The 14,626-nt window shown below is 42.3% G+C and overlaps 1 protein-coding gene across 1 annotated transcript in view; it reads right to left on the bottom strand.

Moving 5' to 3' along the window:
- LOC108427549 (copine-9) overlaps positions 1-14,626 on the bottom strand; it is a 151,319-nt gene that overhangs the window by 29,875 nt on the left and 106,818 nt on the right. Inside the window, exons 13-16 of the mRNA XM_017697773.2 lie at positions 14,340-14,393; positions 14,184-14,245; positions 6,195-6,241; positions 1-102 (exon numbers count right to left, since the gene is read on the bottom strand). The exon at positions 1-102 is cut by the window's left edge and continues 80 nt beyond it. Of these exons, the coding sequence (XP_017553262.1) occupies positions 1-102; positions 6,195-6,241; positions 14,184-14,245; positions 14,340-14,393 (265 nt within the window). The remainder of the gene's footprint in view (positions 103-6,194; positions 6,242-14,183; positions 14,246-14,339; positions 14,394-14,626) is intronic.

The raw sequence follows: 14,626 nt of genomic DNA, 5'->3' as shown, positions 1-14,626 counted from the left end.
CGTAGTCCTGGATGATCTCCCCCACCGCCTTCAGTGCCATGGCGTAGGTGTTCATCTGATATGGGCTCATGTAGTGCAGCGAGGTTGGCTGGGCTGGGTTCCCTAAGATCAGAGAGGGATTGGGAACACACCTTATTTTAGTATGGCCTAATGAGCAGCTTTGGGATTAAGACAGAGTCCCTATGCAAATATGTACCCATTTTTATTGTCTGCACAGCAGTAATACCGTTTGAAACAGGTGGCAAATAAAATCCCAGATGCCTTTTGGGAGTGTATCTGACACAATTTATGCTGCGCATATTAGAAATATGGCTGGGACAATGAATTATTACAATATATCAATAAATCAGCGCAAAATTATTGTTGTATTGTTATTTTCATTATTTAGCACCACAGGTATATTAATTACTTATTCAGCATATCTAGGACAGTTTGTGTCAGAGGGGCGACAAAGCCTTGATCCCTTAAAATCCCAGAATCAGAACCACTTTTTTTTCACCAAGTATGTTACACATACAAGGAATTTGTCTCAATGAGTGCACACATATACTGAACAGAGAAGACAAGCACACAGACTCTCATCAAGTATTTAACTAAGGGAAAAACACAAAAAAAATCAGTAAATAAAATAAGAATATAAAATAAAGAATAATAAAGAGCCATGGACAGGAGCTAAAGTGATGTACAGAGATGTACATATGCAGATAAGATTATCTATACATATGCAGATCTGAGAAGAAATATTCTATGAAAAATATTATACACATAACATTATAAAATGAAATGAACATTCATAAAAATTTTACGTCTGTACAGCTGTGCAAATAAGCATTACGTTGCAGAGGAGTTCCTGTAATACAGTAAGGAGATTTGTTGGTTTAGTTCATGTGTGAGGTGTCCACTGTGGTTAATGAGCTACAGCTCTAGGGGAAAAGCTGTTAGCATGTTTGGCTGTGGTGGTTTGGATGGCCTGAATCTTCTTCCAGAGGGATGTGGCTAGAAGAAGTGATCCAGGATGAGAGGGGTCAGCTGTAAATTTGTCATCATGCTGCATCACCATTCTGTTGTCCTGATGCATTGGCAGACTACATCCTATGATCCTCTCCACTGTCCTGCTCAATGAACCTAAATAAGCCTAAATGTCAGGCTTATTACATACTAGGTCTTGTTATTCAGTAACTACTGGGACTTGCAATACAAACTGGTTGAGATTTGTGGAAAGGTATGAATTGTTTTCACAGAAGGGGCTTCTCACCCCTCCCCTTCCATTGCTCACTAGCAATTCAATATAAAGTCATTTCACACACAGTGATGACAAAGTTGCATATGCATATTTCATTTGAATATATGAATTAATAATATAATATTTTAACCGATTTCCACTCTGCTGGAGAAATTGCCACTAGGAGGTTTGCAAAAAGAGATTAACATTTGAACTCACAGTTTGTTCACTCATCTTAACAGTTTTTTGAAGTGACGAACTGAAGCAGAGCCTCAAACTCAGAAACGCACAAATACAGCACTTCTGCAGAGCTCCAGGTCCTGTGCAAGTCTACATTGAACTTTTTCAGCAGAATGGGCTATTAAACAGTAGTCTCATATGCATACAGCCTGACGATCCATTGATAGTCTGACTAATTGCCCAACTGGAATAGAATATGTCCATGCACACACCTCAGTCGGAATAGAATAATTCCGACTGAGACCATTTGATTACATTCCATTTTGGAAAGCTTAACTATGCTCTGCTCATGCGTGTCTCGCATCATGGTGAAAGTTTATAACAATTAACATGGCAGGAGCAGAAACCGGCCTCCAGAACAGACAAAGTTTATGCTGTGAACTTGCGAAGACGATGGTGGGACTGACGTCCAGGTAATGTGTCTCAGAACACGACATCTTCATCTCGCCCTTCTTTAGTAATGTAATGGGGAGCAAGGAGGCAGATGCATATGTGGAGATAAGTGACGTTTATTATGGGCAAATCCAATGTCCAAACGGTCCAGGGTCATAGAGCCAACATGGATTGATCGGGGGACAGACATGACTGAAACCAGAATCAAATAAGCAGAACAGTACAAACAACAGTGCAAAGACCAATACAAAGACCAGCAAAAACAAAAGGGCAAACACAGGGCTTAAATACAACAAGGCCAACAAGGGATCACAAGACACAGGTGGAAACACAGATGGGAACAATCAGGGGCAGAGTCACTAAACAAGGGGGCAGGACTACAAAACCAAAACAAAGAACACGTGGGCTAAACCAAAACACAATAAGAACACATGGACGGGACTGGGAGGGGCCAATCGTGACAAGTAAGTACATGCGAAGTCAGCCACAATTTTAAACACAAGTATGCCAGCTGAAAATTTGGGCAAACACACTGCTGCTTGTCTTATGCTGGCTGGACTCCCGTGAAGCTCGTTGTCATGGTAACATTTACACTCAACTGGAATAGAATATGTCCATGCACACACCTCAGTCAGAATAGACTCGGAATAATAGAGACCATTTGATGCATGTGCATAATTTCGGATCGGATTACTTGTAGTGACTGCTGGAATAGGCTCCAGCTCCCCCTGTGACCCAGAAGGATAAGTGGCTTGGAATTACTGGGAGTGTGCTTGGAAACAGAGATTTTCTATCAGATTATTCAGTAGAGTGAGCTTATAAACACCTCGGTCTACATCTATATCGGAATGTATTCAATAGGATTGGCAAAAAAAACAAAAAAAAACATAACCAGTGTTTTTTTCTGTAATGCTGATTTTTCTGTAAAGCTGTTTTGTGACAGCACCTGTTGTAAAAAGCACTATAGAATTTAACTTTGCTTTCCAAGATGGATTATATTAAATTCTAAATATGTTGCTGTTACTACTTAATTAATCCATTTCTTATTCCTCTTCAACTTCTTCCCAAGTGTTTAATAAAAACACTTTGGTATGATATTCACTCACACTATTATGACACAAAGCAGCTCCCAACTGTGCATGTGAATGAACCAGGACTGGAGTTTCATATCTGATTGGATCATGGCTGTTATCGACAATTATCGATAAATCAATAAGTGATCGCAGCACTAATTAGAAAACAGTACACAGTAGACTGTTTATCTATAATTTGAAAGATTTACAAAGCTGAGACTAAAGTATGTGTAATTATGAGTAGGACTAAGCAATCAGTTAGTTTAAATATAAATTTCTACAATAATAACAATTAGAAAATGTCATAAACACATGTAGCTATTCCCTTTTCTGCAGAACATTAGTCACACTTCTTTAGTTAAACTCCTTAAATGAGTTTCCCTCCAGGAAAAGAATGACCCCACACAGCATGTGCACATCACCCACGCAGCAATACAGCCCATCACCATGGGTCAGCACACACTTGTCACTGCATAAAAAGTAAGGCTTCATTTAAATTAGCCTGAATTCAAACCAACAAACTGATGAAATTCTCACTGGTGGTCTGCAGCACAGTGCAAAACTATTAGGTAATCAGTGCGATCTGGGCTGCATTGCAAGCTGCATTTGTGAATGACTGTAGGCAGAAGGTTGAGTGCTGAAAGAAGAGCATGTTTTGTGAAGAATCTGGAGTTCTATTCAGCCAAATCTTCAATACTTCGTGAATGAGTCATCCTCGCTGTTTCAAATCAAGTGAGTGATACTGTGCACAGCCCCTGGGAGCGAGACAAGCTCAGCATGTACATGACTGTAAGTAATGTATCTTGCATGTGACTGAGACAGAATTCCTCATGTACTATCCAGGCTTGAACAAATGTATGGTTAGTGTTTGAAGCATCAAGCAAGATACGATCATTAATTAACAATGAATGAACGAAGGATGAAATTCTGCAAACCTCTCAAACTCTTCTCACCACTGTAACAGACATTGCTAATAATCATCACTGAGTTATTGTTGTAATCATTTTTCTAACTAGGATGGTTAGCTATGCATGCACCAAGGCTAGTCAGCATTCACTGGATACAAAAATGTTCTTCTGCAGATCAGCCCTCAGCCATTTCAACCTTCAGATTCTGATATTTGCTGCTGTATTAATGCTAACTAAATGCTTACCTGGCTAAAGGTTTAAAAGAATACTCCAGCAGCTTTCAATCTAATCTCTATCTGCTGTTTTTATATGTTAACATTCATTATGTAGGGACGCCTTTCTGATCATATCTGGATTCTAGCCTTAGATCCCCTGCAACCTCTCCATCATATCTCTATAAAGGTCTGACCTCAACATGCTGCCTCTGGTACCTGATGGTGCCCAGACTTATCCAACTTCTCTTCAAGGTTTATGTCCCTGAGGGATTATGGGTTATGAAGAGGTTATGAAAGCCTTCCTGTGGGCAAGGCCAGACATCTATAAAAAGTGTTATAAAAGGGAGCCTGACTTATCCAAATCCTCAGGACGTTTGACAGACCAAAAGACTTAAACCTGTAAAGGTAGCATTTAAAGACACTTGAAGTGTGTGACATCGCTCTCTGACCCAGCAGCACAATGAATACACAGTTTTTAATGGGGAAAAAGGATAACCGTACCCGTAACTTTTCCACAAAAAGAGAAATCTTCCATTATCAGCACCGAAGTGACAATTTCAAAGGATGTTTATAATATCATGTGACATGTGACTGTGAAATGTCATAGAAATGTGTAATTGTTTTCTCTCAGATGTGCATGTAATATACAAAACATGCCATGAGACATTGGAATGATCTTCACAGTTGTGGAACACAGCAGTTTCATGATATGGACCTAATTTTGTGTCTAGCATCACAAAGAAAGCCTGTAGGCATGGTGAAGACTAGCGGAGGACCCCAGACTCCTCTCATGTGGAAGGAGGGCCAACTGGCATTAAAGAATGAATGTGACATGGAGTTGTTTCCCACACCTAAACCCTATAAATTCACAGCAACTCAAGTTTTCTTTCTTAAAGTTGCGAATAGGAGGACTTCCTGATTTCCAGTTACCAAATTTTTTTGCCTTCTGACTTTTTGACTGATCCCATTTATAGCTCAGATCGTTTCTTACTCCTCAGTAGATGAGACAATAAATGCAAACTTCTGGACTGGTACCTCTATCTGCCCTTTGCGACTTCTGAAGGCAGACCCTATTTGATGGAAGCCACTGGCTGGAGGCTAAGTCACTAACCCAAGGAAACACGTTTGAGTGGTAATATAAGCTTCTCAGTGCTTCCCTTCCAAAACTGGCATGGTGGCAGTTCAAGAGATACTGTAAACCCTCTAGAATCTAATTTGGTATAAATTCTAGTAGTTGTTGTTTGTCATCTTATATGAGGTGTTAATTAATCATACTTTTAGTTTTCATTCAGAAAATTCAATAGTTCTGCCTATTTGAGTTTAATTATATCTCTTAGATTTCTTATATTATCTTGTTCAGTTTGTTTATTATATTTTGTTCATTGTTGTCTTTTTCTATACACATATATCTTTCAATAGCCTTTTACCAATTGCTTTATTAAATTGTGTTAATGTATTACCCATGTGTCCATATCTTGTGCCACACAAGTTCTAACATCTAAGAAAAAACACCAAATTTGGTGATAACAAGATAAAAAAAGTATAACTGTTTCTATTGTTATTAATGTTTTAATGTAAGTAGATCTCATTTGGAGACTATATTGTCCTACTTGACTGGTGCCACACTTATCAATTTATTGATTATTATTATTATTAATGCTTTCTAAAACCTTAATTAATAGTAATAATTTATCTTACAGTTATCATGGACTATAATTTCAATATTTCCCTAGCCTAGAAACACCTTAGCAACCACCTGGGATACTATAGCAATGGCCTAGTAACACCTTGAAAAACCAACTAGGACACCATAGAAACAATCTAGCAACACCTTAGCAACCATCTGGAATACCATAGAAATGGTCTTGCAATAATTTCCACTGTGAAAAAATGAGAAGTCTGTTCAACTTAATATGATACTGTAACTAATTACATGGCTTTTCTTGAGTTGATTCAACTTGAGGACACCAGAGTCCACCCACTGTTCAAATATTTGTGTATATATATTCAGATCAACAGATTTTCTAAATACAGGGAAATGTTAAAATTACCATCTGAGGTAAGCAAATATATGGCTGAAAATGCTGGAGTATTCCTTTAACATCCTGTTAAAAGTAAATGCTTATTAATAGTTGACACTTACCATTTGATGCAGTAAAGTCTATGGCCACAGTGAAGTTGAGTTGTGTCCTGAAGGGCCAAACACAGCACACAGTACCAAAACACTCAATCATGTCACATTATTACAAGCTTTAAATCTAGGCTTTAAAACATACATAGTGTGATAACTGCATATCTCTCTCCCTTAGAGATGTTAGATAAAACTAATTTACCAACAATATGCTGATGTTTTAATAAGTATGTTAAAGGAGTGCCATGAGTACCAGCATACTGATGACCCCTAATTTTATCTCCAGTTCTTAGAACAGCACTGTATTAGCAGCACGAGTGAGCGGAATAAAGTAACAGAGTGACTGAAAAACCACTGGGTCATCATTGTAGTGCACCTTAGAGAGGCTACTTAGCCCACGTCTATACAAAGCACAAAGCTCTCCAGCTCTATTAAGAGTTGAAGAACCTGCAAAGGGAAAACAGGAAGCCCAGTGCTTGGCAGCGAAAAAAAAAGTCTCAACAGAGCATTAGGTGATATTTTTACTGTCTTACTATTAAAAAAATATAGGTAGCACAAACAGGTAAACACATTTGTCACTGTTATGCTTGTAACCATTAGAGCTCAAGATCAAACTATTCTGCCTCTTTAAGTATATAGAATGATATAAAGTTACTCTTATGAAAATACAAAACTTTGTTTTGTCAGGAATGATGCTACTTTACGTGCTTCAGCTAAAAAGTGAGCTCCATGTGTTTCCGATAAAAAGTGAGCTCCCTAAGCTTCAACTAAAAAGTGAGCTCCATATGCTTCAGCTAAAAAGTGAGCTCTACATGCTTCAACTAAAAAGTAAGCTCTATATGCTTCAGCTAAAAAGTGAGCTCCATATGCTTCAATTAAAAAGTGAGCTCCATGTGCTTCAGCTAAAAAGTGAGCGCCATATGCTTCAGCTAAAAAGTCAGCTGTATATGCTTCAGCTAAAAAGTGAGCTCCCTAAGCTTCAGCTAAAAAGTGAGCTCCCTAAGCTTCAGCTAAAAAGTGAGCTCCATATGCTTCAGCTAAAAAGTAAGCTCTATATGCTTCAGCTAAAACTGAGCTCCACCTTCAGCTAAAATATAAGTTCTGTATGCTTCAGCTAAAAAGTGAGCTCCATATGCTTCAATTAAAAAGTGAGCTCCCTAAGCTTCAGCTAAAAAGTGAGCTCCATATGCTTCAGCTAAGAAGTGAGCTCCATGTGCTTCAGCTAAAAAGTGAGCTCCATGTGCTTCAATTAAAAAGTGAGCTCCATGTGCTTCAGCTAAAAAGTGAGCTCCATATGCTTCAGCTAAAAAGTCAGCTGTATATGCTTCAGCTAAAAAGTGAGCTCCCTAAGCTTCAGCTAAAAAGTAAGCTCTATAAGCTTCAGCTAAAAAGTGAGCTCCATATGCTTCAGCTAAAAAGTAAGCTCTATATGCTTCAGCTAAAACTGAGCTCCACCTTCAGCTAAAATATAAGTTCTGTATGCTTCAGCTAAAAAGTGAGCTCCATATGCTTCAATTAAAAAGTGAGCTCCATATGCTTCAGGTAAAAGGTGAGCTCCATGTGCTTCAGCTAAAAGGAAAGCTCCCTAAGCTTCAGCTAAAAAGTGAGCTCCATATGCTTCAGCTAAGAAGTGAGCTCCATGTGCTTCAGCTAAAAAGTGAGCTCCATGTGCTTCAGCTAAAAAGTGAGCTCCCTAAACTTCAGCTAAAAAGTGAGCTCCCTAAGCTTCAAATAAAAAGTGGGCTCCATATGCTTCAGCTAAAAAGTGAGCTCCATATGCTTCAGCTAAAAATTGAGCTCCATATGCTTCAGCTAAAAAGTAAGCTCTATATGCTTCAGCTAAAAACTGAGCTCCACCTTCAGCTAAAATATAAGTTCTATATGCTTCAGCTAAAAAGTGAGCTCCATATGCTTCAATTAAAAAGTGAGCTCTATGTGCTTCAGCTAAAAAATGAGCTCTATATGCTTCAGCTAAAAAATTAGCCCCATGTGCTTCAGCTAAAAAGTGAGCTCCATGTGATTCAGCTAAAAAATTAGCCCCATGTGCTTCAGTTAAAAAGTGAGCTCCATGTGCTTCAGCTAAAAAGTGAGCTCCATATGCTTCAGCTAAAGAGTGAGCTCCATGTGCTTCAGCTCAAAGGTGAGCTCCCTAAGCTTTGGCTAAAATGTGAGCTCCATATGCTTCAGCTAAAAAGTGAGCTCCATGTGCTTCAGCTAAAAATTGAGCTCCATATGCTTCAGCTAAAAAGTGAGCTCCATGTGGTTCAGCTAAAAAGTGAGCTCCCTAAGCTTCAGTTAAAAGTGAGCTCCATATGCTTCAGCTAAAATGTGAGCTCCATATGCTTCAGCTAAAAAGTGAGCTCCCAAAGCTTCAGCTAAAAAGTGAGCTCCATATGCTTCAGCTAAAAAGTGAGCTCCCTAAGCTTCAGCTAAAAAGTGAGCTCCCTAAGCTTTAGCTAAAAAGTGAGCTCCATGTGCTTCAGCTAAAAATTGAGCCCCATATGCTTCAGCTAAAAAGTGAGCTCCCTACGCTTCAGCTAAAAAGTGAGCTCCATGTGCTTCAGCTAAAAATTGAGCCCCATATGCTTCAGCTAAATATTGAGATCCATATGCTTCAGCAAAAAAAATGAACTCAGGTTTTAATGATTGTTACACTGGGCAGCACAATGGCACAGTGGGTAGCACTGTCACCTCAAAGCATGGGCCTGGTTTCAGTTCCCGGCTGGGTGACCAAGGTCCTCTCTGTGTTCTCCCTGCGTCTCCATGGGTTTCCTCCCACAGTCCAAAGCCGTGCAGTCAGGCCAATTGGACATGCGAAACTGCCACCTAGGTGTGTGTTTGTGTGTGTGTGTGTGTGTGTGTGTGTGAGAATGTATGTGTCTGTCTGCGATGGACTGGTGACCTGTCCAGATTGTATCCTGCCTTCCACCCAGTGACTGCTAGGATGGGCTCCAGCTCCCCCCACCCGTGACCCAGAAGGATAAGTGGGCGTGTGTGTGTGTGTAGGTGTTAATTAAGACATATGGATTAATTTATTATAATAAATTGTGGATTCATTAACTAAAGCTAAAATAATGCATACAATTCAGTCATTCACCAATGTTTTATTATTTGGGATTTGTTCTTAGGTAAGAACAAAATCTGCACACTCAAGAGCACAAAGGTGTGAACAACTCTGGTTTAAGAAGAGATACTGGTGAATGAGGCCCCTTGATTTTACTCACATATACTTTTTCATTTTTAATGATTTTTGTTCAACTATTTATGTTAGAAAAAGAGAAGCAGATCAAGCAGACAAGCTAAAGATGTTTTTGGAGAAGAACAAACAGGAGAAGGTAACTGACTATGTTCATGCACGTGTACTGTCATGTTAAAACCTCAGTTATGTAGCTGAAGACCATGGCAGATGTGGGTTATAATTATCAGGTTAGAATTCCTATACACTCTCCATGGATCACCACCTTATCGTGGTGGAGAGGTTTGTGTGCTTGAAGGACCCTAGGAGCTATGTTGTCTGGAGCAAAAGCTCCTGGTAGGGTTTCCCATGGCAAACTGGTCCTAGGTGACAGGCCAGACAAAGTGTGATCCATAACCACCCCTATGAGGACAACAAAGCAGGACTTGTGTACCCTGCCCGGATCAGGGTTACCGGGGCCCCACCCTGGAGCCAGGCCTGGGGGAGGGGCTCGCCAGCGAGCGTCTGGTGGCCGGGCATTCACTCATGAAGCCCGAAGGAGCTACATGAGTCCCCCCTCCCATCGACCCACCACCGATGGGAGGGGCAGTAGTAGGGGTGCGGTGCATTGTGGATCGGGCAGTGTCCGAAGGCTTGGGCCTTGGCGTTCTGATCCTCGGTTGCTGAAACTGGCTTTTGGAACTTGGAACGTTACCTCACTGGCGGGGAAGGAGCCTGAGTTGGTGCGCGACGTTGAGAGATACCGGCTAGATATAGTCGGGCTCACCTCAACACACAGCTTGGGCTCTGGGTCCAATCTCCTTGAGAGGGGCTGGACTTTTTTCTTTTCTGGAGTTGCCCATGGTGAGAGGCGGCGGGCAGGTGTGGGCTTTCTCATAGCCCACATGTCTCATGTTGGGGTTTTCCCCGGTGGACGAGAGGGTAGCTTCCCTACGCCTTCGGGTTGGGGAATGGGTCCTGACTGTTGTCTGTGCTTATGCACCGAACAGCAGTTCAGAGTACCCAGCCTTCTTAGAGTCCTTGGAAGGGGTGCTTGAAAGTGCTCCTCCTGGAGACTCGATTGTCCTACTGGGGGACTTCAACGCTCACGTGGGCAATGACAGTAAGACCTGGAGGGGTGTGATTGGGAGGAATGGCCTCTCTGATCTGAACCCGAGTGGTGTTCAGTTTTTGGACTTCTGTGCAAACCACAGTTTGTCCATAACGAACACCATGTTTGTACACAAGGATGTCCATAAGTGCACATGGCACCAGGACACCCTAGGCCGCAGTTCAATGATTGACTTTGTTGTCGTGTCAGCGGACTTGCGGCCATGTGTACTGGACACTCGGGTAAAGAGAGGAGCTGAGCTGTCAACTGATCACCACCTGGTGGTGATTTGGATCAGGTGGTGGGGGAAGATGCCAGTCAGACCAGGCAAACCCAAACGTATAGTGAGGGTTTGCTGGGAACGTCTGGCAGAAGAACCTGTCAGATTGATCTTCAACTCACACCTCCGTCAGAACTTCGACCAGATATCGGGGGAGGTGGGGGACATTGACTCAGAATGGGCCATGTTCCGCTCCTCCATTGTTGAAGCGGCTGACTGTAGCTGTGGTCGCAAGGTAGTTGGTGCCTGTCGGGGGCGGTAATCCTCGAACCCGGTGGTGGACACCCCAGGTGAAAGATGCCGTCGAGCTGAAGAAGGAGTCCTACCGGACATGGTTGGCCTGTAGGACACCAGAGGCAGCTGGCAGGTATCGACAGGCCAAGCGATCTGCGGCTTCAGTCGTTGCCAAGGCAAAAACCCGGGTGTGGGAAGAGTTCGGTGAGGCCTTGGAAAGTGACATTAAGTCAGCTCCGAAAAGATTCTTGCAAACCGTCAGGCGACTCAGAAGGGGAAAGCAGTGTGCCACTAGCACTGTATATAGTGGAGATGGTGTGCTGCTGACTTCGACTGAAGACGTCATTGGGCGGTGGAAGGAATACTTTGAGGACCTTCTCAATCCCACCAACACGTTCTCCAGTGAGGAGGCAGCGTCTGGGGACACGGGAATAGGCTTGTCCATTACTGAGGCCGAAGTCGCTAAGGTAGTTAAAAAGCTCCTTGGCAGCAGGGCTGCAGGTGTGGATGAGATCCGTCCCGAGTTCCTCAAGGCTCTGGATGTTGTGGGGCTGTCTTGGCTGACACGCCTTTTCAACATTGCATGGACATCGGGGGCGGTGCCACTGGATTGGCAGACTGGGGTGGTGGTGCCTCTTTATAAAAAGGGGGACCGGAGGGTGTGTTCCAACTACAGGGGAATCACACTCCTCAGCCTCCCTGGTAAGGTCTATGCAAGGGTACAGGAGAAGAGAGTCCGGCTTATAGTCGAACCTCGGATTCAGGAGGAGCAGTGCGGGTTCCGCCCTGGTCGTGGAACACTGGACCAACTCTTTACCCTCTCCAGGATTCTGGAGGGTTCATGGGAGTTTGCCCAACCAGTCCACATGTGCTTTGTGGATTTGGAGAAGGCATTCGACTGTGTTCCCCGGGGTATTCTGTGGGAGGTGCTTCGGGAGTACGGGGTACATGGCTCTTTGCTACGAGCCATTCAGGCCCTGTACAAACAAAGCAGGAGTTTGGTTCGCATGGCCGGCAGTAAGTCAGACTTTTTCCCAGTGAGAGTTGGACTCCGTCAGGGCTGCCCTTTGTCACCGATTCTATTCATAATTTTTATGGATAGAATTTCTAGGCGCAGTCAGGGTATGGAGGGTGTCCGGTTTGGTGACCTCAGGGTCACATCTCTGCTGTTTGCAGATGATGTGGTCCTACTGGGGACATCAGGCCGTGAACTTCAGCTTTCACTGGATCGGTTTGCAGCCGAGTGTGAAGCGGCTGGGATGAGGATCAGTACCTCCAAATCCGAGGCCATGGTTCTCACGCGGGAAAGGGTGGAGAGCCCTCTCTGGGTCGGGGATGAGCTCTTGCCTCAAGTGGAGGAGTTTAAGTATCTCGGGGTCTTGTTCACGAGTGATGGTACAAGGGAGCGGGAGATTGACAGGCGGATTGGTGCTGGGTCAGCAGTGATGCGGGCTCTTTACCGGTCTGTTGTGGTAAAGAAAGAGCTGAGCCATAAGGCAAGGCTCTCGATTTACTGGTCGATCTACGTTCCCACCCTGACCTATGGTCATGAGCTTTGGGTAATGAGCGAAAGAACGAGATCGCGAATACAAGCGGCCGAAATGAGTTTCCTCCGCAGGGTGGCTGGACTCTCCCTTAGAGATAGGGTGAGAAGTTCGGTCATCCGGGAGGGACTCGGAGTAGAGGCGCTGCTTCTTCACGTCGAGAGGAGCCAGTTGAGGTGGTTCGGGCATCTTGTTAGGATGCCTCCTGGACGCCTCCCTTGGGAGGTGTCACAGGCAAGTCCACCGGGGAGGAGACCCCGGGGAAGACCCAGGACACGCTGGCATGACTATATCGCCCAGCTGGCCTGGGAGCGCCTCGGAATCCCTCCCAGAAGTGGCTGGGGAAAGGGAGGTCTGGGCTTCATTGCTCAGGATGCTGCCCCCGCGACCCGAACCCCGGAGAAGCGGAAGATGATGGATGGATGGATGGATGGATGGATGGAATTCCTATACCAGACACTGATACTCTGACATGGCACAGTGATCCCAGCTAATCAATACTGATTACAAAAAATGTTGTCCTCATAACACCTTACACCCCATAAGGTTCATATTTCAGCTCCTCACTCTCATAACTACTGTGCATAACTTACACAGGCTATTATTTAAACAGTGGTTACTGACAGGCCTGTCACAATCATGACATTTTAGCAGACAATGAATTGCCATATAACTAGCTGCAATATACAACTGAGTTAATTGTTTACAATTATTAGAGTTCAAGCTTAGAGTGGAAAAACTGGCTGTTTAGCTATTTTGCTTTAGTTGTAGTTAGTAGCTTTCAACTAAGCTCAAATAAACAAACATTACTCACCACTGCGCTCTAAAGGAGTCTAAATACTTATTTTTGCAAAACTCATGATGTGTCTTAATAAATGTGCTTTGTCTTTTATTTACATGTATGTATTTGCCTCAACCAAACTAATAAAAACACAGCCAACACTAGGTTACATGCTACAATAACTATGATGAGCTCAAATACTTGAAATCAGGCAATTATTTAATTATTGTAATAGCCTTAGTGACTGAAAACCTGAAATCAGTTATTTAACAGTATGTTTTAATATTAATAACTGAATAATAAGCCTAGGTTCAGTAATGATATGATAACCCAATACAAAATAATTTGTAATCTAAAAAATCTGTTTCCATCGCATTTAGGAGAGTTATTGTAAAAGATGATTCATCATGCTAGGGTACGGTACACGAAGGGGCTAGAGTCAGCTACAGTGAAAAGAAAACAACTTCAGAACTGTTACAGGATACACTTTATGATATATTATATATTATTTATGTATACACTTGTATTATGTCCAAAGCAGAGGCTAGAATGGTTAGTGGGAGCACTTTTAAGAAGCACCGCTAATCTTATATGACTGAGATATTTACAAAGTATTCTAAAAGCATTTGTTTTTTTTAGATGTCCAAATCAATAAACTTTGTACAGCAGTGCAACTTTTACTTTTCACACAATTTAACTCTTAAATGGTAAATGCAGCTTGGACAAGTTTTATCAGACTGCCAGCTAACAGAAATGGATCTATCTATTTTTTCCTGCACAAACAAATCAGCAACACTTAATGGATTTCTCAGTCAACCAGACCCTGAGGCATTTAAATGGGGCACAAAAATCAACAAGCGTGACTCTTCAGCTTACCCTCCTCTGATGAAGTCTACGAACGTGTATTCTGATTCAACTTTAAACGACAGCAGTGTCACCTTCAGAGAGAAAGAAAAACATTCTTCATGAGGCGCAGACACACACACTCTTCTACACACACTCATACTGAGAACATAACGGATTCTAACTCACTGTGCCAGAGTTCACATATTTCTTCTTCTTTCCTTTCTTTTTCGGATTCAAAACCTGAACAAGGGGAATATGCAGAGTCACATTAAAAACACTGCACATAGACAAAACATTTCCACAAGCCATTTAGTCCAGCCTGTGTGTACTGAGAAAAAGTGATGGATTGAAAGATTGAATGTACTATTATAAATTATGTTGATATATTTGATTCATTTTAATTAAGCATTATTAATCCAGTATTATTTCAGTGTGGATTCTTCTGTGCTGCTGAGATGGTATTATGGTGTGTA

This window comes from Pygocentrus nattereri, chromosome 26 (genome assembly GCF_015220715.1).
Source record: "Pygocentrus nattereri isolate fPygNat1 chromosome 26, fPygNat1.pri, whole genome shotgun sequence".
In the NCBI taxonomy this organism is placed as follows: domain Eukaryota; kingdom Metazoa; phylum Chordata; class Actinopteri; order Characiformes; family Serrasalmidae; genus Pygocentrus; species Pygocentrus nattereri.
This window is presented reverse-complemented; position numbering and strand designations above follow the sequence as displayed.